A 25,732-nucleotide genomic window follows, 5' to 3' on the forward strand; every position below is an offset into this window, starting at 1 on the left:
CAGAATGCCCCCAGCCAACCATCCTCCACCCCATAATGCTGGGAGTCTCCCCTTCTGGCTTCTGGGCTATTGAAAGCTGAATCTTGCTGTGATAAGGAAAACCTCTGCCTACCCCCCAAGCCCCCCACCCCAGGCCCAAGGGTCGAGGCTCTATCTTCTTCCTTCTGTATTTGTCCTTTGTGCAGAGATGGAAATGGTGTCTGAGAAGGCCCCAGATGGTCCCTGCCTGCAGCCAGGTCACCCCTCCCCGTCTCCAAGCCCCCAAAGAACCCCTAAGTAGTAGACGGGCCGCATCCGTCGGTACTGGGGAAAACCCTAGAAGAATGAAACCAGAGGGGGCATTGACTTACCCAAGGTCACACGATGGATTACAACAGAGCTGGACCAGACCCAGATTTCCCGAACTCCGAACTTACTCTCCTTTGTACCTGCGCCGCCCCCCGCCGCCCATCACATTTCCTCTGACACTGAGTCACCTCCCAAGTCCACGGGCAAGAGGGAGCCGATAGGATAGTATCGGGTTTTCTGAATGAGAGCTCTAAATTAAGTCCCAACCTCTCTGAGTCTGTTTCCTCACCTGTAAAAGGGAAATAATGTGTACCTCAGGAGGAGGATGTCAGACAAAGGTTTCGGCATTGCGGAGTCCCATTTCTCGAGCTCAGGGTTTCACAAGCTCGGCGCTCCTGACGTTCGGGCGGGATAATTCTTGTTGCCGAGGCTGTCCTGTGCAATGTAGGACGTTCAGCAGCATGTCTGGCCCCCAGCCAGTAGTACGGACCGGTTGTGACAACCAACAAACGTCTCCAGGCATCACCAAGTGTCCCCCGGGAGGCAAAAACCACCCTCGATTGAGAACCACTGCTTTAGGAGCAAATAACAGTTGAGCACAGCAGTCAGAAAACAGTGTAGACAAGGACTCCCAACGTGGAGGGGATCCTTCATCACGCCCCCTCCCCCTGGAGACTGAGTTTAGCCGTCCAGAAAGCTCCTTGCTTTTATACTTCCTTTTTATGCTTCCAAGCCTCATCTTCTCTCCTGGAAACGTCCCCGCCTCTTTGCTTCAGGGAGAGGGCTTCGTCTACAGATGCATGTGAGTTCGGATCTGGCTTCTGTCTCAGCTGCCCCGTACAAGGCTGCCTGACCTTGGACACTGCTGAGCCTCTCTGGGCCTCAGTTTCTTCATCGTTAAAAGGGGAGTCCTCCTACTTTCCTTGAGAAATACGGGGATTCAATGAGAGAATGCACTGAAACCGCTTAGCTTGATGCTGGGCACAGAGTAAAGATCAAGTGTTCCTGTTATTTTTTTATTTTATTTTATTATTTTTTAAATTTTTTTTAAAATTTATTTTGAGAGAGCGAGAGCAGGGGAGGGGCAGAGAGAGATGTTGGCAAGGCATCCCACGCAGGCCCCACACCATCAGCGCAGAGCCCAGCTTGGGGCTCGAACTCACGAACCATAAGATCATGACCTGAGGCGAAATCAAAAGTAGGACGCTTAACTGACTGAGCCACCCAGGTGCCCCGCCCCCTGTTGTTTTTTTTAAAAGGGACTTTACTTACGCGGCATGTTGAGTGTCTCCTGTACGTCTGCATTCAGGGAGAGGGGACAATGAATGTGAGAAATATGTTCCTGCCCTGGTAAAGCTTCCCAGCCAGGGAGTAAAACTGGCCCGTGCTACCATATTTCCAGAAGGAAGGGAGTAGTACCGTGAAGTGATGACAGACTCCTGTGAGAAGTGAGAAAAACAAGATCGGAGAGGTTGAGCGATTTGCCCAAGGGCACACAGCTAGTTTGAGAGTGGGGCCTCACCTGCAGTTAGAAATTGCAGGGGAGACGCCCCCCCCAGTGGGTCTTGCCCGTGGTGGTTTTCCAGATTTCACGATTAAGTGAGAATGGAGTGTAACGCAGGGTTTGGACACACCAGTGACAAGCTCAGGGAGGACGGCCACGTGTCTCCCAGCTCCACGAGGAGACCCTCTGAGCTGTGGGGTTCTGAGCCACGGGTTCAGCCAGGCTCCCCTTCCCTTCCCTGGGTCCTCCTCCCAGCAAGGAACCCAGGCTGATCCGAGCTGAGACTTTTCCTCCTAGGAAGGTCCTGGATGGGTCTGGACAGGTTCAGAGAAGGGCCCCGAGGCGGGAGAAAGGAAATTGAGCCTCGCCTTTCTAGGATACCCGGAGCCACCACCGTTTTCAGGAGTTGGCCGGGCTCCGCCCTCAGCCCCTTCAAGTCTGAACTCCCAGAATAATTAACCACTCACTGCAGGGTCCTGGCCTCTGCCAGAGCCCATCCTACCCACCGGCTGTGTTCCCGGCAGGAACTTGCCGCCCTGGATAACAAGGATGATGAAATTTTCGTCCGCTTGGCAAATATTTGCCGGAACACCCCTCCTGTGTCAGGGACAGTCAGAAGTCTCCCAGCCTCGTCTAACCAGCCGCACTGGGTCGTGTTCACTCCTTGGATCATTGCCACGAGGGATCAGGGCCCGAAGCCCCCACCCCGCACACGGCGGACTGAATAATGAATCGGTCCCGGGGCCGTGGAAGCAGGGCTGCACGTGGCCCCCGAAAGGTCTGCCTTCCAGATCCTTCAGGCCGGGGCGGGGCTCAAGTCGCCCAGGCTGAGAAATGAGAGCAAATTCTAGATGGGATGTCAGGTAAGGTAAAGTTCACAACAATATCAGGTGTCCCTCCCACTGGAATCACCCAGCTCTACGAGCACAATAGAGGTTTATTCTTAACTCGTGGGGAATGAGTCATTCAGGAAGAGATGAGATTTTTAGGTTACCGAAGCTTTATCATTTTAAGCACCGAAAGGTTTAACATATTTACCTGTTGGAGGGGGAGCATGCTATACCAGGGGCACCTGAGCACTCAGCGACTTTACTGATACCTTCTGGGGGCGCTTTGCCCCTAAACTAAATGGCCCCAACTGCCGTGTGACTCTCCAGGTCCTTGCAAGTCTGGATTATTCTTGCTGACTGTCCTTCCCGGTTACTGGCATGTTCTCCAGAGTCTCTGCCTGCTTCTAGGTGGGCCCACGCTCTCTGGGTAATGGATAAGCCATTTTGGTGGCTTAACCCACTTTGCTCAACCAGTCGCTCTCAAATCTGGGCCCCCAGCAGCTCGCTGGGCCCGGATCCCTATTTATTTCAGACCCCCGTGTCCACTGCCTGCTGGGACCCTAACCCTGCTCCCCTGTCCATGTTCCCTGTCTCAGGACGCAAGGCCACCACCCCGGGGTCGCCCGTGCCCAGACCCGGCAGTAAGTCTCCAGATTCCACCTCCGTGGGTCTAACCCAGTACCTGCCTCACAGGATCAGATTTATACAAAGAACTGGGAACAAAGCCCAGCCCAGGAAGCACCACATAGATGCGTGATTACTGTAACTGACACGCTGTCCTGCCCCTCACTCCTGCCTCCCTGTGACGGCCTATACACCCTCAACGGTGCCTATCTTATCTATGGTTCTCCTCCTGGCCCTGGCACCGTGACTGACGTGCACAGGTCTTCGTGAATGTTTGCCATCCGCATCCATACCCTGGCAGGGCTGAGAGAGACCCTAATAATCCCTCCTGTTTACCCAGCACCTTCCTTGCCAGGGAGGATGCTAAGTGTCTTTGTATTCATTGGATCCGTAACCCTGAGAACTCGTGTTCTTCTCCCCCATTTTACAGGGAAGGAGCGTCGGGGCTTACAGAGGGAGCAGGACGGTTAGGGCGAGGATCGGAGTCCTGGAGGCAATGAGTACACGGCCCTAATATTTCGCCGAAGACATGAGCCACGCTCCAGAATGTGTGGCCCAGAACGAGGCAGGAGGGGCCCGCAGGAGTCCCCAGGCCAGGGTATCAGGGAGGCTTCCCGGGGCTGGTGCGTGGGGATTTATTCCCCCACCGAGGCTGGCTGTGTCTGCTCTTTTCTCTTCCCCTGCCAGCTTCTGCTTCCTGGCACAGACTGTCCCCATTTCTGAACCGTGAAAGGTTTGAAACGCAGTTACAAGCCCGTGAAGAGAGCAAATCAAGTAAACGGCCCAAGAGTTTCCGTTGTGGGTGAAAGGCATGGGCTTTTGATGCTCGTGTAACCCCCGGGCTAGATCACGAAAAGAGAAAACCTCACCCCAGGATGGGTACGTTTTTAATGCTGCCCGGTTGACTTTAAAAAAAAAGAAAGCAAGAAAGCAGGTAGGTAATGAGTTTTGCTCACCTGGGTTTCTTTCTTTCCCTAGGGTTCCGGGAAGCACCCCTTTCTCTCCTCTCCAAGAGGGTTGGGGTGCAACGTGGTAGGTAAGCGCTCCCCCCACCCCCACCTGTGGAGGACCGGTTAGGGTAGGAGTTCGGTACCAGACCCATGACGGCTCTTCCGACAGCCCGCGGCTACAAACGCGGTGCCTGTGGCTTCACACGATTCTGGGAGAGGTGAGGTGTGGGATGTGATGGGCAGGGACAGACAGAAACAGCTAGAGACCGCAGGTGGCCAGGCAAGAACTTCCGGCCACCAGGAGCTGCTCTGGGCACCGCTGGGAGCAGAGCTGGAGACGTCCCCTGGGGAGGTATGTGACCTCTGGCTTGCCCACCCTCGCTCCCCGCTGGCCCCTCGCTCCCCTGGCCCTGAGCAACTTCTCAGGTGCCTGGTTGCCCTTCATGGGCCTGGTACTCATGTCCGGCCTCCGCCATCTTGATTCGGCCCTTGGCCTGACTCGCTGTGGGGTCCGCTCTGGCAGCTCCCATCTGACAAGAGAATGCCACTAAGAAATGCAGAAGAGGGGCGCCTGGGTGGTTCAGCTGGTTGAGCGTCTGACTTCAGCTCGGGTCACGATCCCGCGCTTCGTGGGTTCGAGCCCCGCGTCGGGCTCTGTGCTGACCGCTCAGAGCCTGAAGCCTGCTTCGGATTCTGTGTGTGTGTGTCTCTCTCTGCCCCTCCCCTGCTTGTACTCTGTCTCTCTCAAGAATAAATAAAACATCAAAAAAATTTTTTTGAGAATATAGAAGAAATGACGGAATTAGGAAAAAAAAATCACAATTCGGCAATCGTCATAGTACTTATTATAGCAAGAATCATCAATGGGGGCCCCTGGGTGGCTCAGTCATTTAAGCGTCCAACTCTTGATTTTGGTTCAGGTCATGATCTTGGGTTCGAGGCCTGCATGTTGGGCTCTGGGCTGACAGCGCAGAGCCTGCTTGGGATTCTCTCTCTCTCTCTCTCTGTCCCTCTCTGCCCCTCCCCTGCTTGTGCGCTCTCTCTCTCCAAATAAATAAGTCAACCTAAAAGAAAAAAAGAACCATCCACGAATATTAAAATGAAGGATGAGATAAATGTGTTTGCTGGAAAATAGGATATTAAGAGAGCCTCAGGGTATCTCCCCACCAAGATGCTGAGACACAAAGCGCGAGAGAGGAACTGTAGCGATCAGCGGCTTGACTGACACCGCGTTAAGTGATCAGTTCACCTTACCAGTGAAGTGATGGCATAAACTGACAGGTGTACCTCGTGCCAGGTGGGGGGGGGGGGGGCCTGAGCGCACAGCCTCACCGCTCTGATATTCCTGCCAAACACGCACACAATGAGGGTAATCGTCAGGAAACCTCAGACAAACCCAAACCGAAGGCATTCTACGACATACACAGCGTCTTCTCCCCAAAAATGGGAGACGGAGCAAGACCAAGGAATCATTCCACATCAGAAGACTAAAGCGACAGGCCAGCGGAATGGAACCCTTTCTGGAGGGGAGCCTCAAGTACTCCCCGCCCCCCTCTGGCCGCAAAGGACATTAGCAGGACAACTCGTTTCCTGACGCGGGTAATTGTACCTCGGTCACATAAGAGAGAACGTCCCGATTTGTAGATGACCCTGAAGAGTTGAAGAGCGAAGGGCCACTAACGCCATGACTTCCTCGCCAACGGTTCAGAAAAACGAGAAAAGGAGGGACAGAGAATGAAAGAGTACATGTAGTAAAAAAAAAAAAAAAAAAAAATGTGAACGTTTGGTGACTCTTGAGTGAAGCCTCCGCCAGTCTGGTATTATTTTTGCGGCTTTGCTCAAAGTCTGAGAGTGCTGCAAAATAAAATGCTATTTTTTCAACGCAGCCTCTTCTGATCCGGTTCCAGCCAGGGCTGCCAACGGCACCCACATTCTAAAACGAGGTGCTAGACCTTCTAAAGCAGCGCTTCCAACCCAGGTGGCTGGGAACTAGTTTTAGAAGCCTCGGGAGACCGTGCCTCCCACCTACGGCGGAGACAGACGCCATCGGGAGCAGCTGGCAGGCAGAGGGGGGGCTCTCTCCACAGGGAGGTGTTGGGGTGCTGTGGGTCTTTACTTCTCCCACCCCGTGGCGGGGGGGGGGTGCTCCCCTCCCTGAAGTCTGAGTAAGAGGGTTTTCCACGAGGCCATCTGCAGAGCCTGGCCTTTGTGCCCTGGATTGGGGGGGGGGGGCACAGGGGTGGCGGGGGGGGGGCACAGGGGGTGGCGGTGGCGCTCAGAGGCTAGGCGGGACCCAAGCCTGGGAAAGCCTGCAGGCGGGAAGCGGAGCCGGCAGGCTGGTCCGAGGTGGAATGGGATGTACGGGGTGAACCCCGTCAGGGCCGGGCCTTGGCTTCCAGGGGGCCAGCTGAGGACCTGGGTCAGGAGCCGTGACTTGCCGCTGTGCCCAGAAGAGACTTTATGCAGGGCCAGGACACAAGGGGAGTGGGCAGTGGCACCCGGTGGGAGGTGGTCCTTGAGTAGGGTGTCCCAGAGGAGCCCCTGCCCAGGAAGGAAAGTACAGTGTGAGCCTCTCCTGGCAGTGGGGGCTCCAAAGAACCCTCAAAACAGTCCTTCAGGAAAAAGAAAACCTAGCCAGCTTGGGTCGTTGCTCTGGCGAGAGCCAAGCCACCAGAGGACGTGCGCCCCAGGCGAGGGAAATCTTCCCTTTCTTTTCCCATCTTCGTTCCCCACCCGCCACCGAGGAGAGGAGGGGGAGGAGCAGGGGACTCTGGGGGCGCACAGAACACCCCGAGGGGGTCCCCCCTGTGTAAAAGGGCAATCACCATCGCAGCTCCCTGTTGGGTTGAGATGAAAAGAGATAATCCGTGAAAGTGCCTGGCGCAGAGGTGGGCCCATGGACGTGCTCATAAATGTCCCTGGGGCAGCCGAGGGGGCAGGGGGATGGGCAGTAGATTCCTGGTTCCTTGTGAGTCCTAATTCAAGCCGTGAAAGGGCATCCGCAGGAGCCAGAGCGCCGTTTGCAAGCAAGAGAGGTCCCTGGAGAAGGCCGCTAAGACTGAGCCCACCGACTGTCAGGGCCCCAGTTCCCGGGAGCTGAGCTGCAGAGAGAACCAGCAGGAGCAGACGGACCGCGTGGGCCTGCCTGGTGGTTGGGGACGCGCCGCCGGTGGAGGCGGGATGGGGCTCCACGGACCCGGGCGGGGTGGCGCGCCCCCTGCCGCCGGCCCCCGGGACGAGGTCCAGACCCCTGGCTGAACAGGGCAGAGCCCAGGCTTGAGGACCCGGGGGAGGGGAGGAGAGAAGGGGAAGAGAGGGGAGGAAGGGAGGAGAGGGGAGGGGAGGGGGCGGGAGGGCAGTGTCGCGGCCAGGCCCGGCGGCCCTTTGGTGCAAACTGGAGAGAAAGGCGCCCCTTCCTCCACACACTGGACGGCCTTTTCGCGGTGCGAATGGCGCCCCCTGGAGCCTGCAGAAATTATGGGCCGGCTGTGTGAGCTCTTCCTGGCGAAGGTCTGGGGCTCCTTGATTCAGGAAACTCTACAGTCCAGCGCTGGCGGGGGGGCGGGGGGGTGGTGGTGCTGGATTGGTGAATATTGCCCATCAGAGGAAGGTCTAGGTAAAAACATCGAGGCATCTTTGTTCTCTAATAAATATTCAAGTTTACGGATCAGTTGTGCCGACTCTCTGAGCCCCATCTGTAAAATGGGCACAATAATACTGACCTAGGCTGGAGTGATACTTCTAGTCCCAGTAAGTGGTCAGTTATAATAGCTACCATTTAGTGCAGGAAAGAGTGCTAAGAAGTATGAATAACATTATGATGTAAATATTGCAAAAGCCGTAACGTAGGGGGTTGGAGAGGTTGTGTAACTGGCCACCATGTGTCACAGCCAGGGAGCCGGGGAGTCCACCCCCTGGACCACTGGCCTCTGAAAGTCTCTCCGAATACTTCTGGCTCGTCAGGACACACTCCCCCTGACTGAATATGCCTTGTTTCTCTCCTCAGGTGGCCTGAAAAGGTGACTCAGACGCAGGAGGCAGAACTGATGGCCAAGGCAGCGACTGGATTGGATCTGATGTAAACACAACAACAAAGAGTCGAGGCTGATCAGAATGTTCTGACATCTGAACGTGGGGAGGGGAGGGCTGAACCCCAAATCCCCGCAGGGCTGAGTGACATCTTAGCCACGGAACTGACGGCTGATGTGAGACAAGCCAGGGATGCTGCTAACACGACCCTCACAACAGCGTGAGCCGGATACAGTTTAGAAGTGGGGAAACTGAGGTGCAGAGAGGTTAAGTGACTCTGCCAAGGTCCCCTGGCTAGCAAGCCACAAAGGCTGGCTGGCATCCTTGTCTGGGAGCCTGTGCCCCTTAATCAATCACCTCTCCTCCTCTCTCGCTTGCCTTCAGAAGCCCAGTTTAGAGCCTTATTAAAAAGCACCTGAAAGTTGCTCTTCCCAGAAGGGGACAGCAGGGGGCGGTGTAACCAGCAAGCATTTGAAGTTTGGCTCGCGTCCTGAGTAACCATCATCCTGAGAAACTGTCTAAGGGGCGTTTGTGGTTTTGTCCTCTAAACGGGGAAGACACACACACACACACACACACACACACACACACACACACACAACTAGGAAGAGTGCCAGTCCATAATCAGAAACAGGACCGTCTGGGCTTCCATGTTTTGTCAAAGCCACTCCAATTCACCTCCCCGACCCGAGGTCCCCTCTAAAGCAGGGACCACGACTGACGTCTTCACTTCCGTGTTTCAATGTCTGGCACGTGGTTGGCATTCAACAAACAGTAAGGCACCGAGTGATGGTTGGTGGGAGCGAAGGGTGTCAGCCCTGTGACCGCACTACGGTGTCCTCATCTGATGACGGGGTTAAGGACACAGCTTCGGGACTCCGCGGGAGGCAGGGTGGTTATTGGCTTGGGCTCCAGAACCCACGACGAGACCAGGTTTGGAGGCTGCCTTGCGCTCGGCAGCCATTTCCAGCACGACCTGTGAAGGCTCACGGTCTTGGAGCCACGGTCTCGTCTTCTGGAGGACGGAGGTGGGAACGGATCGCGTCCTGCTGAGTGACCCTGTGCAAGTCACTCTGTGCCTCCAGTCCTGGGGCAGGTCTGTGGGAGCAGTTTGGGCCTGGCCAGCCCTGGGCTCCTGAGGGATCATCACGCTGAGACTCAGCTTTCTCAACCTACTCCTCATATGAACTTGTTTCCAACTGGCCCACGCATGGGGCTTTTCCTGTCCTCTTTGGTGGGTGGTCTCCTCCCCTCTCCAGTCCAAGCAATTCTCCAGAGCGCCACACCTGGAGGGACAACTGTCACTTGCCCCACAGGCACGGCAAACACAGGTTGGCCCCAGACTGACCTCTCAGCCCCCTGCTCAACTCAATAGGCTAAAGACCAGGGACTAGGCCAGGTGTTTAATAGACATTATACGATCTAATCCTAGGCCGGGTGTTTAATAGACATTATACGATTTAATCTTCACGGCAACGCTCTACAGTAGCAACTATCAGAGTTCCCATTTTACAAAAGGAAAAACAGGCTCAGAGAGGAAGTTGCTCAAGAGCATGCATTGTAGCAGCAGTGACCGATTCCCTGACCAGGGGAGGAGATTTCCTCTCAGCACAAAGCCGGGCTGCCCAGTGTGGGGAGCCCTGGGAGGAGGGGGACACTGGGATCACTGAGGGAAGCCTCAGACCCCTCTCCCTTAATCCGGGATCAAGACTCGAGCATCCACTGGGGCGCCTGGGTGGCTCCGTCGGTTAAGCGTCTGACTTTGGCCCAGGTCATGATCTCACGGTTCATGAGTTCGAGCCCCACGTCGGGCTCTGTGCTGACAGCTCAGAGCCTGGAGCCTGCTTCCGATTCTGTGTCTCTCTCTCTCTCTCTCTCTCTCTCTCTCTCTCTCTGCCCTCCCCTGCTCATGCTCTGTCTCTCTTTCTCAAAATAAACATTAAAAACATTAAAAAAAAAAAAAAAGACTCAAGCATCCAGAAGGTGAGAAAGTTAAGGACAGCTTCCCCTTCAGCCCTTGTCCCTCCCTGGTCCCAGAGGACCACCCCGCAGTCCCCTCCCCTCCCCACCCTGCAGTCCCCATGATGGCAACAGTCCCAACTCCAAGTTGTCTGGCTTAGAAGGGGGCGCACACAACCAGTCCCTCTCTCCCTCCCAAATTACAGATGGGAAAGCTGAGACCTTGCCCAGTACTTCATCCCACAAAAGCCAAGATGAAACCCAGTTCTCTCGACTTTGATCCAGTGCCCCTTCCACCCTCTTCCCTAGAAACCTTTCCCAAGGAGCACTGACAGCCCATGGCAGGGGAGCAGGAAAGGGGCCTTGGTGGCGGAAAGGCACCTGGAGCCCACCTGGGTCCTTGGTGGCCTGCCACTCACCAGCCGTGTGAGTCAGGGGGGGTCACTTCACATCAGTGTCCTCATCCGTACAATGGGTACAGTAATACCAGCTCTCACAGGGCTGCTGAGAGCTTCAGGGCCAAATACAGACATACAAAGCATCTGGAATGTAGTGGGTGGTCAGTCGACTTTAAGCCCAACTATGCTGTCCTCAGCTTATGTTGGCAAAGAACCCAGCCTCCCCCGCTTCATCCCCCGCTTCACTCCCCACCCCCCCACCCAAAAGGCAGTATGAAAGAATCTTGGAAAACAGATAACAGGTGAGTGCTACAGAATCCTGAGAGCAAACGTTTCTCCCGGCACCAATTGTTTAATAAGGTAAACTGGAGCAAGAGAAAACAGTTCTAAGAAGAACACGCAGGAGGAAGGAGCACCGATTTGGGGTAGCACTCACTATTGCCCCACTGACCTCGAACTTGACCTTCCCCAAACACGGTGATTTGGCCAAAGGGCTTCTTCTGGAGGCCGGGTCTGCCGGCCGCCCAGGAAGCTCCCAGGCGGTGGGATTGGGAGCGCGGGCCCCGCGGACCACCACCCCGGCCGCCTCGCCCCGCCCCGTTCGCCCCGCCCCGCCCCGCCCCGCCCGGGGCGCGGACTACAGCTCCCGGCATGCCCGGCGCGCGGTACCTGCCCGCCCCCAGCCGCCGCGCCCGGAGGATGCAGACGCCGGGGCGAGCGGGGAGGATGGAGGCCGGGGAGGCAGCGCCGCCGGCGGGGGCGGGCGGCCGCGCGCCGGGCGGCTGGGGCAAGTGGGTGCGGCTCAACGTGGGGGGCACGGTGTTCCTGACCACCCGGCAGACGCTGTGCCGGGAGCAGAAGTCCTTCCTCAGCCGCCTGTGCCAGGGGGAAGAGCTGCAGTCGGACCGGGTGAGGCCCGCGCGGGGGGCGGCCGTCGGGCGGGGTCCTCTGCCCGCCCGGATCCGGGCCGGCCTGGCCGGGAACTCGGCTGCTTTGATTTCCCCAGGGCCCGAGGCAGGAAGAGCTGGTCGGAGGAAGGGAGGAGGGAGAGCGCGGGATGTGCCCATTGTCGTGGCAACGGGACAACGCCGGGCCGCGGCCATTTAGGGCATTCGGACCACCGCCCTGGGCTCCCACCCCAGGAGGCTGGTGGATCGGGACCCTCGCCCTCCTTTGGGGCCTTCCCTCCGTCCCAAACGGGACTCCCGCACCGGGGAAGGAGTTGGCTGCGGTGGCTTCCCCACGGCCCTTTGCGGTGTGGGTGGCCTAGGAGTGCTGCGCGCTGGGTAGAGAAGTCCTGGGGTGCCTTCCGAGCTGGGTTTCATCAGGGAGGAGCCCTGGCCTGTCGGCCACCATTTCTGGGCTCCCATCCCTGCTCTGCTGCAAACTGCCTGCATGACCTTGGGTCGGACCCCTCCCTGCTCCAGGATCAGCCTCCTCCTGTCTGTAACCAGAGGAGGCTGGTCTGCAGGTGACCTGAAGGGCTCCCTCTCCCTCATTCCCTGACCCTCTGATGCTGTGACCTTGGGCAAGTCTCCTCACCCTTTGACGTGCCTGCTTTCCCTCCGTAGAGTTGTCCAGATGCCCGCCCTGCCTCCCTGCAGGCCGAGCCTGTCCAATGAGATAGCGACTCCTTTGGAAACTTGTAAACATCCAGCATCCCCAGAATGACTGGGGATCTGATGGAGATAGTGTAGGGCTGGCTTCAGGGGAACAACCTCTAAGAGGGACAATCACCGAGCCCTGCTCTGTGGCAGGTGCCGCTCAGAACTCACCGGATGCTCACCATGACCCTGGTTATGGGGGAGCAGAGTGAGGCTCAGAGAGGCCCAGTCACTGGCCCCAGGTCACATAGTGAGGAAATGGCAGAGGCAGGACTTGAACCTACGCGGGTCTGACAGCAAAGCCTTTCTGTCCCATCATGCCACTTCATTCCAATGAAGAGCAGACTCAGTGCTCGCTCCCTCCCTCCCTCCAACCATTGCTGGGCCTGAAGTAAGGGGGTGGGTTGGGGGAGGCCTCTCCTCTCACTGCCTGTGCCCCTTATCTCCTTAGGATGAGACTGGGGCCTACCTCATTGACCGTTGACCCCACCTACTTTGGGCCCATCCTGAACTTCCTCCGGCATGGCAAGCTGGTGCTGGACAAGGACATGGCCGAGGAGGGTGAGTTGGTCCAGGGGGCTGGCCGGGGGGACTGCATCCTACCTAGTCCTGCCCTCTGCAGTCGGCCAGAGCCTTCCGTGGAAGTCCAAAGCCATTTCTCCCAGTCAGGGGCTGGGGGACATCTGATTCCTTCCATGTTTCCCACTTCCTCGTCCCTGACAAGACTGAATCGCAAAGCCTCTGCCTGGACTGAGCCTGGGGGCTGCACCAAGCTGACCAGCCTGAGCTTTGGCCGAGCGCTGTTGGGGAGGTGACGGAGGCGGAGAGGCAGAAGACAGAGGGCGACAGTGAGGCCGGCAGTGTGTGTTGTGGGCAGGGATGCCCTTTCTCCTGACCTCCTGGGAAGGCAGGTGTGAATAGGGTGGAGACAGGCACGGGAGGAGGCATGGGCTCTCTTTCTGCGGGTGATCCGGTATCTGAGATGCCTGGCAAGGGCTGACAGTCAGCAGGCGGGTGGAGCAGGTGACTCTTCTGCAAATCCAGCGGCCTCTGTGGCACAGCTGGTTGTGGGTGGAGGTGGGGGAGGGGGAGCCGGTTCCCCAGCAGGGGTTTGGTTCTTCCGGGGGGCCTAGGGCTGAGGCCCTGTAGATGCCCATGTCCGGCTCCAGCAGATGGCGGGGAAGCCATGCCCGAGAGAATATCCTCTGGGCAAAGCCACAGCCGGGGGGGGGGGGGGGGGGGGGGGGGCGGAGGCAACAACTATAAACAGCTCCAAGTCAACTCTTCCTTGGGGCACAAGGCGTGGGCTCCGGGTCAGCTGACCCAGCCGGGCCAGCTTGGACATGTCACTTCTCCTTTCTGAGCCTCCACATGTCTATATCAATTAGGGGCGGCGATCTACATCGGGGAGAGCCTGTCTGGGGACAGCAGGTGTCATGAATCCCAGTGTTTGTACCCTGTGGGTGTTTAGAACACAGCCCATCCTTCCTCACGCGGGGCCAACGGTCTCCCCTGCTGACCCCCATGGGACATGGTGATCTAAAGGCCACGTAGCTCCCAGTGGGCTGGGGTTTCAAACTCGGAGCCCACGGTAGGCACCAGCCCCTCGGCTTTCGGGCAGCCCCTCAGGGGAACACAGGTACCCGGGCACGGCTGGGGCCCAGGAACAGGGCCCGCGGGGAGGGGACGTAAACACTGCGTCACCACCGACATCTGTTTACAGGTGCTGGGTTTCTGCCAGTTCTGCTACTCCCCGCACCTAAGACAGGGCTGGGGCCCCCATCGAGGCCCCCGGAGGATCTGGGATGAGATTTTTGTAGCTGTGGGACACCCGGAAAGTCACTTATCTCTCTGTGCCTCCATGCCCGCGTCTGTGGAGCGGGGTGGCGAGAGCACCCGCCTTCCTGAGCTGCTGTGAGGGCGGAGGGAAGTAATACAAGTATGTCCTTTAGTGCAGCACCTGACACCAAGGGTCACTGATGCCATGTTCGTCATCTGTCATGGGCACGGCTCCCCAAGGCGCACTCAGGCAGCAACACTCGCGGGCCGCCTACTTGGTATTAGGTGCCGTGTAGGTAACCTGGGACAGAGGCTAGATCAGACACGGCCCGATCGTCAGGAAGCCCGGAGGCCAGTCAAGGAAAGAACCAGAGAGATCCTTGCCCTGTAGGCACTCAGGAGACTCCAAAGGCCTGGGGCCATTCCGCTTGTCGGTGAGACTCTCAGTTCCCTCCGCTGTGTGGGGACAATGATGCCTGCTTCCCCGTGTCCCCAGGGCTCTTGCTGAGTGCCTGAGGGGGCTTTGTAAAGGGTATGGTAGTCAGGACGGACGTGTACAAAGATGATGCATCTGTAGTGGGTTCTGAAGTCAGAGGAACTTGAATTTGGATCCCAGCTCTGCCGCTTACCGGCGGTAGAGCCTGGGGCAGCTGCTTCTCTTTCCGGGCCTCGGTTTCCCCCATCGTTGAGTGGGGGCAATGGACAGTACCTACTTCTAGTGCTAAGAATTAACTGCAGTAGAGAACGTAACATGCTTAGCACGGTAGCTGGCACTTAGCACGCGCTTCATCGATGGAGTGTGTGATGGGGGGTCAGCCGAGGTCCTTCTCGTTGTGATGTTCTAGGTTCCGGCCCCCAGTGAGTCTGCTGCCTCTTGCCAGCCCTGAAGCAGCCTCCAGATGGGGGCACTGGCGGGTGTGGGTAGGTGTGGGGCAGAGGGGACACGGGGAGAACGAGGGCACGGGGCAGCCCGAGTGACCCGGGGGCCGCTCTGTCTGTGTGCCAGGGGTCCTAGAGGAAGCCGAGTTCTACAACATCGGCCCGCTGATCCGCATCATCCAAGACCGGATGGAGGAGAAGGACTATCCTGTCACACAGGTCAGGAGCAGCAAGGCAGCAGCAGGGAGCCAGAGCAGGCTGTGGCGGGAGAGCCAGAGCTGGGGGAGGCGGGAGGAGGGTCGGGAGACGTGGGGAGGCCCAGCTGGCCTGTGACGCGAGGGGTTGTCCAGCTCCCAGACTGCCCAGCAAAGCCCCAGAACGGGGAGAAGGACGCTGGGTTTCTGTCCCTGACTCGCCTCTGTTTGCGGTATGAGTGGGCCCCCCACTGAGACCTGCCCCCTCTCTTCCCTTCCCCACGGCAAAATGGGGTCAGTGTGGAGGCACAGGGGCCTTGTGGGGGCAACGCAGGATTAGTAAATTGTCCATTTCGTGACATCAGGCAGACCCCTGGGGGCAGAGCGCGAGGTGCTGGGGCTTATGCTTCTGAGCGCCCTGGGCCTGGTCTGGAGGTGGGGCTGGGGGGGGGGGGCCCTCCTGGCCACCCTGGAGGAGACGTGTGGTGGGGGCAGGCGGACGGGTGGCCCCCGGGAGATTGAAGGGGGTTAGCTCCGTGGCCTCTCTTCCCCCTCGTACCACCTGTGCTGCTCTGCCACGCTTCGGCTCCGTGACCTTGGGCGAGTCAGAGCCTCTGTGAAGATCCCGTAACTCGTGGCGTGTGGGGAAGGATGAAGTGAGACCGTGCGTGTTGAGGGCTGGGCACACGGGGGGTGCTCAGGACGTGGCTGCCGCCTCCCCACCTGGCACCTGCCCCTCCTTGTCTCCTTAGGGTGTGCGGTGGGCGGGGGGGAGAGGAAGCTGCGGGGTGACAGGTGCTCGTCCCTCCCCCGGCTGCCCTCCAGGTCACCTCTCTGCCTGCAGGTCCCCCCCAAGCACGTGTACCGCGTGCTGCAGTGCCAGGAGGAGGAGTTGACGCAGATGGTCTCCACCATGTCAGACGGCTGGCGCTTCGAGCAGGTGGGTGGGGGCCATGGGGCCACCCCTGGAACCACCCGGCGTCACGGGGAAGCCCCAGGCTGGAGTTCCCCGGCACGGCCCCCAGCCATCACGCTGAACAAGAGTAGGAAAGGCCACGCTCGGCCGCGGAGCGACCAGAAGGAGAGAGACAGAAGACCCGGGCGGCTTCGGTGGGGGTTCTCCCAGCCCCCGGGCGTGGTCTCCGCAGGGGCACGGGCGGGTCTCTGGCCCCCAGGCGACAGCTCAGGAGCAAGGGGATGCGATCCCCCCCGTAGGTGAGCGGACCCCCACCTGGGGTCAACGCCTCTCGTGACAAGGCCTGGCAGCTTCCGGGTCCCTGCCGGGGACCTGCCGAGTCACAGCCTTGCCACGCCCGGGAAGCCCAAGCGGTGACTTCCCACGAGGACTCACAGGGACCGATGCAGTCAGGAGCAACTTGTCGTGAGCGGTGCCATCCTGGCCACGCAGCTCACGTCACGCGGCTCAGGTTTCCAGAGGAACAGAGCCAGCAAGTTAACCCCACGTCACATTTGTCCTTCGAGAAGGAAGAGGGTTTGGCTGGCTCTGTAGCCGCACCTGCCCATGGCCCCTGGGACGTGGAGGTTGAAGAAGGGAGAAGGCCAGGGCTCCCCGGATGGCCGGGCGGTACGGAGGAATAGCTCTGCCCAGGAGCCAGAGGCCTGGATCAGCCACTTGCAGGCCATGTGACCCTGAGCGAGTCACATCTCCCCTCTGGGCCTCAGTTTCCCAATCTGTGACGCGGGCCAGTCGTGCTCCCTTTGCAAGACTGTTGGGGAGATTAGAAGTGCCGTGGACAGGGGCGCCTGGGTGGCTCCGTCGGTTGAGCGACCGACTTCGGCTCAGGTCGCGATCTCGCGGTTCGTGAGTTTGAGCCCCACGTCGGGCTCTGTGCGGACAGCTCGGGGCCTGGAGCCTGCTTCCAGATTCTGTGCCTCCCTCTCTCTCTCTCTGTCCCTCCCCTGCTTGCACTCTGTCTCTCTCTCTCAAAAATAAACATTGAAAAAGAAAAAAAAGAAGTGCCATGGGTAGAGTCCCTGGCCTAGAGTAGAACTCCAGACACTGGAGCCAGGCAGGATCACACAGATTATCAGCATGTAAGTCTCCAAGACTCCGGCGAGGACTCAGGATCCCGGGTCTAACCCCTGTTCCACTCTTCCTGCTGGGGGACTTCCTGCAGGTTACTGTCTCTTCAAGCCCCGTTTGCCAGAGGGGCTGATTTTCACTCTGCCTGTTGGGCGAGGGTCCTGGGGGCCGAATGTCCTGCGCAGGGCCTCGTGGTTGTGGTTCTTCCAAGGACCCCGGGACAAAGATGGGGCTCCGTGGAGCCCACGGAGCCTCTGGCAATCGCACGGGCTCCCAGAGGCTGAGCGGGCAGCTCAGGGGCACCGATCGTTTGCCCTCCGACCTAAGGAGGGGACAGCCCGTTCCACCTCTGCTTCTGAGAATGAACAGAATAGTCTGTGGGGTCCCACCATGCCAACCCTACCCTACAGCTTGGTTCTGGGGCTGCTTCAGCCATGCCTGGGACAGAGGTGGACGATGATCCGCCCATCGTGGCCTCCGCCTGCTTTTAGGCAGCGGCCTCTAGATCTGGGGCTGGGGTGAGGGTTGGGGAACCGCAGAGAGAAGGCGGCGTCCTCCAGGGGTCAGGCCCGGCCCCCACCAAGCCAGGGCGGGTGGCTGTGCGGGCTGCCTTTAACCCGGCCTCCCAACCTGTCCTCTTTGTCCCCACGCTCCGCCCCCCAGCTGGTGAACATCGGCTCCTCCTACAACTATGGCAATGAGGACCAGGCTGAGTTCCTGTGCGTGGTGTCCAAGGAGCTCTACACCTCCCCGCACGGGCTGAGCTCTGAGTCCAGCCGCAAAACCAAGGTGAGCACCCCCCCCCCGCTTTAGCTTCCCCCCCACTTTTCCTCCATCCTCTCCCTGCCCTCCACCCAGCCATCCCTGCTTCTCTCTCTCCCTCCTGCTGCACACACATAACCAACCACCTGGTCACAGCCAATGCCATCCATCCCATGCCACCCACGGTCCCGTCTGCTCACGCCGGTTACCCAGGCCCAGGCGGGGGGGAGAAATGAGCTAGATCGTCCCAAGGGCACGGCCAGAGGGGGCCTAGATGCCGTTCGCACGGCGGCCACAGGGTGTACCGAACTAGGGGTTTGGGCACGGTGTGCCGCGCCCTGCGTGACCTTGGACAAGCCCCGGCCCTCCGGTGTGTTCTCTGAGAAGTGAGGGTAGACTACGTCCTCTCTGGTGCCGCCACGCTTAGAGCTTCTGGGATCCAAAATGGCCAGTTTATTTCCCAGAGGTGGGTAAATGTTCCCAGCTGGCCGGGGCCAGGGCAGGGAAGCCAAATCTGTGCATCCTGCCCCTTCCCCGGGCCCCTTCCTCAGGTGCTCTGCAGGGGAGAGGTCAGCAACCCCCGGGGGGGGGTGGGGGAGGGGTGCCCAGCCACGTGTTCCTGCCCTGGCCTCTGAGGCAGCAAAGCCGGCTGTGGGGAAGGGGGCTGAGCATAGGTCCTGCTGCCTCGAACCCAGAGCCGGTCAGAAGCCTCGAGGGCCTTTGGTGGGGCCGATGGGGCAGGGCAGCAAGCCAGGCCGGGAAAGAGGGAGACCGTTCCCTCTGGGGGGGAAGGGGGGGTCTGTCCCAGTGCGTCGGAGACTTACGAACCCGGGCTTCCTGTCTGTCTGTCTGCCTCCCTGTCCTGCGACTCCCCCTGCCCACCCCACCGCCATCAGGGTCAGTGGCTGGCACTGCCTTGCGAGGGTGCAGAGCAAGCCCGCTGCTCCTGCCTCTCTGCGCCAAAGCCTGGGAGCTTGGGGCGTCGGAATGTGTCGATGGCATCCCCGGGCCTTCCCTGGCCTCGTGTCTACTCTGGGTCAGCCCTCCTGGAGTGAGGCCTTCCCAGGCTCCCCTGGCCACACACCCACCCGTTCCTCTTCCAGCCCTCACCCGGCCTTGCGCCCCGTAATAGCGGCCGGACTGCTCCGTGAGCATCCCCCAGCGGGGGCCCCGTCCCATGCCCTTCCTCCAGGCCCTTCCAGAGCCCCCAGGGGACGGGACAAGACGCCCCAGCTTCTCCCTCCTTAAGGTCCCCCACCCGCCCCCGCATCTCCTCCGCCCTGAGAGGGGGCCCACGGGGACAGCCGCCCGCCGGCCCTGGCCCCTCGTTAGTTCTCCACTCTTTCTTCCCTGGGTCCGCCGGCTGGTCCACAGAGCACGGAGGAGCAGCTGGAGGACGAGCGGCGGCAGGAGGTGGAACAGGTGCAGGTGGAGGCAGGTACACAGGAGAAAGGTGCAGCCGCCCCCCGAGGAGAATGATTGCGCATAAAAGCCAGAGCCTCCCGCCCACTGCCCCGCTGGAGCCAGCCGCCGAACCGGGGGGCCGGGGCCTGCGGGCGGGGACGGGCCACCAGAGTCAGCTCAGCCGCGCGCCCGGCGCCTCGCCTGCATAACCATCCCTTCTCTCGCTTTCTCTTTACAGCCCAGTCCTCCCAGGAGCCCGCTAACCTTTTCTCCCTCCCGCCACCGCCGCCTCCTCCGCTTCCCGCGGGAGGCCCCGCCTCATCTTCATCCACCTCTTCCTCCTCCTGGATCTCATCTGCACCCTGCCTCTTCCCTCTCTGCCCCTGTCCGGGTTTCCTCTCTGCCTGCTCACGCCTCCATCCCCGGGCCGCCCTGGCCCCCGCCTCCCGCGCCCTCCACCCAGGCGCCCCGGCCCCCCCGCATCCCAGAGCCTCCCGCCTGCCGCCTCCCGCGCCCCCTCTGGCGCCTGCCGCCTCCCGGCCTGGGGACGAGGGTCGTGGCCGCGTCTCCTTGGCGCCCGCCAGCCCCGCCGGGCACCCCTGAGGCCGGGCCGCCCCGCCCAGCGCCTCCCGTCCTCGCCGCCGCCGCCGCCGCCGCCGCCGCCTCACGTTTCCTCCTTGCAGGTCCCCGTCTGCACCCCTCAGGGCTGAGGCTGCGCTTGCAGCGAGGGCTTCTCCTCCTCGGGGCCCCTCGCCCGCCCCCCCCAGAGCCGCCATCCCTGGTTTGTAGCTTGGCGGAGCTGGAGGGAGGGCGGCAGCCAGGAGGGGGCGCGTCTCCTGTCCCCGGACCTGAGCCTGACTTTTCAGCCGACTTTCTCCCCTCACCTGTTTTGGCCTTGGGTGTGAGGCGCGGAGAGAAGAGCCTTAGGGGGCGGGGCCTCTTTGCCATCTGTCCCTCAGCCCCAGAGCCGGGCTGGGAAGGAGGGAGGGGGGACGGCAGCCAGACGCCTTGGCCTCACCCCTGCCCATCCAGGAGCCCCTGCATCACAGCCTCGCGGCACTGGGTTCCCCGTCTCTTCCGGGGTGGGAAGGACAGCCGGCCGCACCGGGGCTCCTTTGGCCTATGAGGAGTCAGCCAGAGCTGGCTGGGGATCAGGGCGTCGCGGAAAAAGCCCTGGCCGGGTGCCTCCAAGCCCCCACTCAGTCGTAGCCACCTGCTCTGTGACCTTGGGCAAGTCACTGTCCCTGTCTCGGCCACAGTTGCCTCTAAAATGGGGATAGGCAGCTGCTGTCTGCCACCTTTTGCCTGAGCCGGCAGGGACCTGACCTTGACCGCCCCCCCCTTCCCCAGCCAGAGTCACCAACGCTCTGGCTTCCACGGCAGCCACCACCCAGCCCAGGATGGGGCGTGGGGCTCCCGGATGGGCGAGCTGTGTCCCCTTCCCGCTCCCCCTCCTCGGCTCTGAATTCACCTTCTCTGGGCCTCAGCAACCCCCCCCCCCCTCACCCTCTTCTGAGAAGGGACCCTGTAACTCACCTACCTCTTTCTCTCTCCCTCTCTTCCCCTCCCCTCCCTCCATTTCAATCTCCTCTCTGCCCTCCCCTGGCCTCGCCTCACCCCTCCTCACTGGCCCCACCCTGCCATTCCTCTCCTGGTGCTCTGACCACCCCCCCCCCACCCGTCCCCCTGCCCCTTCCCCCTCTTATTTTCTAGCTGTTACAAGCCAGAGGCACCCGGATGTGAGGCCCCAGATCACCTCCAGGGACTTGGGGTTCCGATCTGAAATCCTTTATTTTTGTACCACGGGGTGGGGCCCCGGCTCCAGGCGGAGGAAGCACTCTCCCCCCTGCCACTTCTGTCTACACCTGCGGGGCTGTGATCTACCCCTGCCTCTGGGGGCCGGGTGGGGCCCGCTGGAGCCTCTCAAGGCCTGAGGTGGGCCCTGGGACCCCTGGGCAGAGCCACTGGCCTGTGGCCAAAGTGTGGCGCTGTCCAGCTGTGTTTTCCCACGCCGCCATGGTCCCTCCCCCGGGTCCCCCAGCTGCATGAATGAGACCCTCCCTCCTGACCCAGTCACATCTCCTCCCTGAGCCTTAGTCTCCCCATCTGTCCAGTGGGTTCTCTCTCCCCACCGCCACCTACCTCACAGGGTTGTTGTGAGGTTGACAAAGAGGAGCAGGGTCCCAGAAAGCCCTCGGGGAGTGTACAAAGCACCAGGCAGAGGGTGGCCCTCCCTTCGCCCTTCCCTCAGAGGGGGAAGGATCTGCTCAGCCCCACACGGAGATTCAGGTATTGGTGGAACGAAGGGGTGGGGGTCGGCCCTGTCGGAGGAAGGGGGAGGGGGACTCAGCCTCCTCCCTGGCTGCTCCCACCGCCCTGTGCCCTGCTGGGTGCCGAGGGCCCCCCCCCCCCCAGCCAGGAGGGGGCGGGCAGGGGCTCCGCAGGGGCAGTGCAGCCGGCAGGAACCAGTGAGAAGGGAAAGGGGGCCGCTCCTCCCTTTGCCCTGGGGAGAGTCTGGGGGCAGCAGGGGCTGAGCAAGGGGCCCCTCCTGCGCTGATGATCTCCCAGGCTGTGCCCAACCCCACCATGTAATAAAACCTGAAGAAACAGCCACGGGGCTGCCTCCCTCTCTTCCTCTGGGCCGCTTTTGGGGATGGGGCTAACCTCAAGGTCAGATAAATGACTCAAAGGTAACGGGCTTTTTCTTAAGGGACCCTGCCCTGTGGTCACTCTTCTGTGTGTATGGGGAGGGGGGGAGGGAGGTCACGGCTGCATCCTCCGCCCAGTGGCCCAACGGCAAGGTCACCAGCTCTGCCTTGCTGGGAGAACGTTGGCACATGCCTGCCCCTCTCTGGGCCTCAGTTTCCTCATCTGTAAAGTAAAGGGTTGGACCAGGCGACTCGCAAGGCCCAGCCCCTGGAGCCAGGCAGGTCTCTTCCTGCCTCCCGGCATCCCTAGACCAGCTAGGGATGCTGAGGGGGCAGGGGGTTGCTGAAATCAGGATAGCAGCCCCCCCCCCCCCCCCCGCTTCCCAGCCTCACCCTACCGTTCCCATGGCCCTTTGCTTCACAGCCTCTGCTGCGTCCTAACCCCCAGGGTGCCCCCTCTGCATCCTGCTGTGACTTCTCTTGGTCCCCTCCACACCTCGCCATTGCTGTCACCCTTCTGTCGCCAGTCTCAGAAAATATAAACACCCGGGTGCCTGCTCCACGTTCTCTGAGCCCCCCCCCCCCCCCCCCCCCCCCCCCCCCCCCCCCCCCCCCCTGCAGGACCCTGGGCTTCTCTTTCCTGCCCAGCAGGGCCTCCCACCCCACCCTGCCCCGCCCTGGCCAAGCCCTGCTAAGTCTCCACCTTGCTCCCCTGCCCCGGCATCCCTGCAAAACAGGGGGTCCCTAGGCAGAGGCCTTGCCTGGGGCCAGGCAAGGCTCCCCACCCCCCCCCCCCTCGCTCCACTCAGGCCAGGGGGGGGCCCTCACCACTCCCCTTGGGGCATCTGGCTCGCCGAACTGACCTCACATTTTGTGTCCTGCTTTGCAGAACCGTCCCCAGGAGGCTTGTTAAAAGAACAGACCGTCCAGCCCGCCCCCATCCCCATTCTGGCTAATTAAGACCGGGGTGGGACCCACAAATGTCCATCTCAGCAGGGCCCCCAACACTGTGTCTGGCCGCGCCTGTGGGAAGCCTGAGAGGCTAGGGGCTGGAATGCTTTAACATCCTCCACCCCACCCCCCGGACCTGGAGCTGTCCCGCTAGGGTCTGCTCTGTCCTCCCGTCCTGCAGGCGGGCCCAGCAGGCAAGAGATCACCTGCACGGGCCTCTGGACTAGCAGGCCATAGCCAAAGCACCAGAGGTCCTCTCTGACCGCTGCCGCTTGGTCGCTAAGGCTCCGCCCTCCCAGCACCCTTTCAGCTCTGGCCACGCCTCTCAGCCTCCCACGGGAGCCCCCCCCCCCCCCCCCCGTCTGGAGTGTCTATCTCCCCGCCTCCTCAGCCTCCCCGGCAGCGTGTCTTCTGAGGAGGGGCTCTGAAATCCTCCAGACCTCAAGCCCCCACCTACCTCTTGCACACTTCCCTCCTAGAGGGAATCCCAAGTTCTGGCACTTTCTCAGAGCCTTCCCCCCCCCACCCCCCCCCACAGCCAGGTGTCCCAGGCCAGGCAACAGGGGATCAGAACAGACCCCTTGGAATGGTCCCTGGGTGATTCCTCTGTCACCCAACCCCAATCCACGGAGGGACCCGGAGGACACAGGGTCCTTCAAGTCCATCCTTGCTGCTCCACTCAGAGCCTACCCTCTCCCTCCTGGAGGCCCGCAGTGGCCTCCTCAAGGCCTCCCTGCCTCCCACTCCGTCCACACTGCTGCTGGTGGGCCATTCCACAATGTGAATCCACTCGAGTGTCACTCTCCTGTCATAAAGGCTTGCGTGGCTTCCCAGAGCATGCAGGGTCAAGTCCTAAGCTCAACTCCAAACTCTTTGTCAGCTGCTCTGAGTCCCCCCCCACCCCCACCCCCGCCAACATTCCTTTTCATTCCTTCGCACTCAACCTCTGTCTCGCTCAAAACAGCTTACCAATATGTCCCGTTCTGGTGGGACTCTGCCTTTGCACGTGCTGCTCCCGTCTGGAATGCCCTTCCCCACCTTGGCCATCTTCGGGCCCCACAACTCAAGTCTCACCTCCTCCAGGCAGCCTTCCCTGACTTCCCGAGTTCTCGGCTACCCCAGAGCCCCTCCATGCTGGATTGCCATCCCCAGGCCTCCTGAGATCAGGAGCTGAGCTCTGTGCATCTCCGTGGCCCCACTGCAGGAGTTGACACACAGCAGGAAAGCCTGCCGCGTAAATGATGCCAAGAATGCAAAGGGAGTGTTGTGCCGGAGAAGTGGAGGACTGGGAACCAGGAGGTGGGGCTTCCACGCCAGGCTTCACCCCCAACCGCGGGTGTGCCAATGAGGACGGCTCTGCTCCTCTCTGCCTCAGTTTCCTCCCAGGCTTCCAGAAGGAGCCCGTCACTTGTCCCATCCTTCGCTCTGATCTCCGGTTCACCAAACCCCTGCCTTCCTGGGGTTGGTCCTGGGACCTGGACAACTGCCCGGGAGGTCACTCTCCTGCCCCCGCTGACCTAACCTTGGCCTTCCAGACATTTGACGAACAGACCGGGCAGGAAGCGGAGGCTCGCACAGTCGAGAGCATGAGGTCAGTGCTCCGGGGCCCTGTTTAACCCCCAGAGCAGAGCCTCAGATCAAACGGCTTTATTCCACAGGGCGGCGGAGCTCACTTCCAGGTGAGATGAGCAGTGGAGGCCCGGGGGACAGGTAGGGGTGGGGGGAGAACCCTACACCCGGGACTCCCCCACCCTTTGGCTTACGGTGGCAGCTGACCCAGCTGGCTGTCTCTGGGGCTCTGCAGGTCCCTCCTTGAGGGTGCCTTCCGTCCACACACCCCCCCCCCCAAGTTCACGGGCTGGGATCTGCTCGGCATTGGCGGAGGGGAACCCAGACACCTCTCCTGGGACCCGGAAGCCCCCGTTGGTGCTGCTGAACCATTCCCCCCCCCCCCAGAGTCAGCAGTGGAGGAAGGGGGAGGGGGAGAGGGAATCAGAAGGCGACAGGGCTGGATGTGAACCCCCCTCAGCCGGGCCTGCTGACCATCCCGGCCCTGGGGTGCAGGGGGAGTCAACCACCAGCTGCTGGCCCTCCTCCTCCTCCTCCTGTTGCCCTCCCTGGGGCAGATGTCAGGGAGCAGGTCGGGGACCACGGGACGCCACCCCCTGCCTCTGCGGGGCCCTGCTTGCCCCCAGAAAACTCGCTCCCCTGCCTCGTGGGTGCCCTGGCCGCTTGAGTCCGGGAGGTGGGCCCCAGCTCCGCAGGGAGGGCAGCTCCTCAGCTCAGCACCTGCTGGATCCAGCCAATCACTCCTGTGATGCGGGTGTAGACGCCAAAGTAATTGGGCCGGCCACAGCCCAGGCCCCAGCTGACCAGCCCCGCCAGGAACCAGCGGCCACTGGGCTCCTTACACACAAGTGGGCCTCCCGAGTCGCCCTGCAAGGGGGAGAGAAGAGACGGGGCCGGGTCAGGGTAAGGCGAGGGTCCTGGCCGCTGGGAATTTTCCAGCCGATGAGAAAGTCACACCCCCTTCTGAAGCCTCCACTTCCCCCGCGCCTGGTAAGTGGAGAGAGCCCAAAGCAGCCCTGCCCGTGCTTCCGCGGGTCCTGGCCGTCGCGGAAGCGTCCGCGGGTGTCCCCACGCCCCACTCACCTCTGCCTCCCTTCTGTGGGCTCCCATCCCTTGCCACTGTGTCCCCTCGGGCAAAATGCCTTGCAGGGGCAGGGGGCGGAACCGGGTTTGAGCCTTAGACCTGCCCCCCACGGTTCTCTTGTGATCTGGGACAACTTGGGGCAAGTCCCTCCACCCCACCCCCCCACCCGGAGCCTCAGTTTCCTCATCAATGAAGTTGGGGCAGCCAGTCCCGCTTCGCTGGGAGGCTGCGG

The 25,732-nt window shown here is 60.9% G+C and overlaps 2 protein-coding genes and 1 long non-coding RNA gene across 7 annotated transcripts in view; 2 read left to right on the forward strand and 1 right to left on the reverse strand.

Annotated features, from left to right (window-relative positions):
* The first annotated feature begins 1,505 nt into the window (after positions 1–1,505).
* Positions 1,506–8,692, forward strand: LOC123592037. Its single transcript, XR_006709563.1, has 2 exons — positions 1,506–2,655; positions 8,203–8,692. It is a non-coding gene; the product is annotated as an uncharacterized LOC123592037 (long non-coding RNA).
* Positions 8,693–11,173: 2,481 nt separating this feature from the next.
* Positions 11,174–21,106, forward strand: KCTD17 (potassium channel tetramerization domain containing 17). Its single transcript, XM_045462492.1, is given in 9 exon segments — positions 11,174–11,491; positions 12,638–12,667; positions 12,669–12,747; positions 14,972–15,063; positions 15,883–15,978; positions 17,746–17,871; positions 19,219–19,282; positions 19,932–20,029; positions 20,962–21,106. Coding segments are annotated over 9 exon segments (873 nt in total). The 5' UTR covers positions 11,174–11,233; the 3' UTR covers positions 20,992–21,106.
* A 3,319-nt stretch (positions 21,107–24,425) lies between these two features.
* Positions 24,426–25,732, reverse strand: part of TMPRSS6 (transmembrane serine protease 6) — a 42,730-nt gene continuing 41,423 nt past the window's right edge. For all 5 annotated transcript variants that reach the window (XM_045462488.1, XM_045462491.1, XM_045462489.1 and 2 more), the window contains one exon: positions 24,426–25,283. In XM_045462488.1, the coding sequence (XP_045318444.1) occupies positions 25,125–25,283 (159 nt within the window). In that variant the 3' untranslated portion in view covers positions 24,426–25,124. The remainder of the gene's footprint in view (positions 25,284–25,732) is intronic.

The sequence above is a fragment of the Leopardus geoffroyi genome, chromosome B4 (assembly GCF_018350155.1).
Source record: "Leopardus geoffroyi isolate Oge1 chromosome B4, O.geoffroyi_Oge1_pat1.0, whole genome shotgun sequence".
Taxonomy (NCBI): domain Eukaryota; kingdom Metazoa; phylum Chordata; class Mammalia; order Carnivora; family Felidae; genus Leopardus; species Leopardus geoffroyi.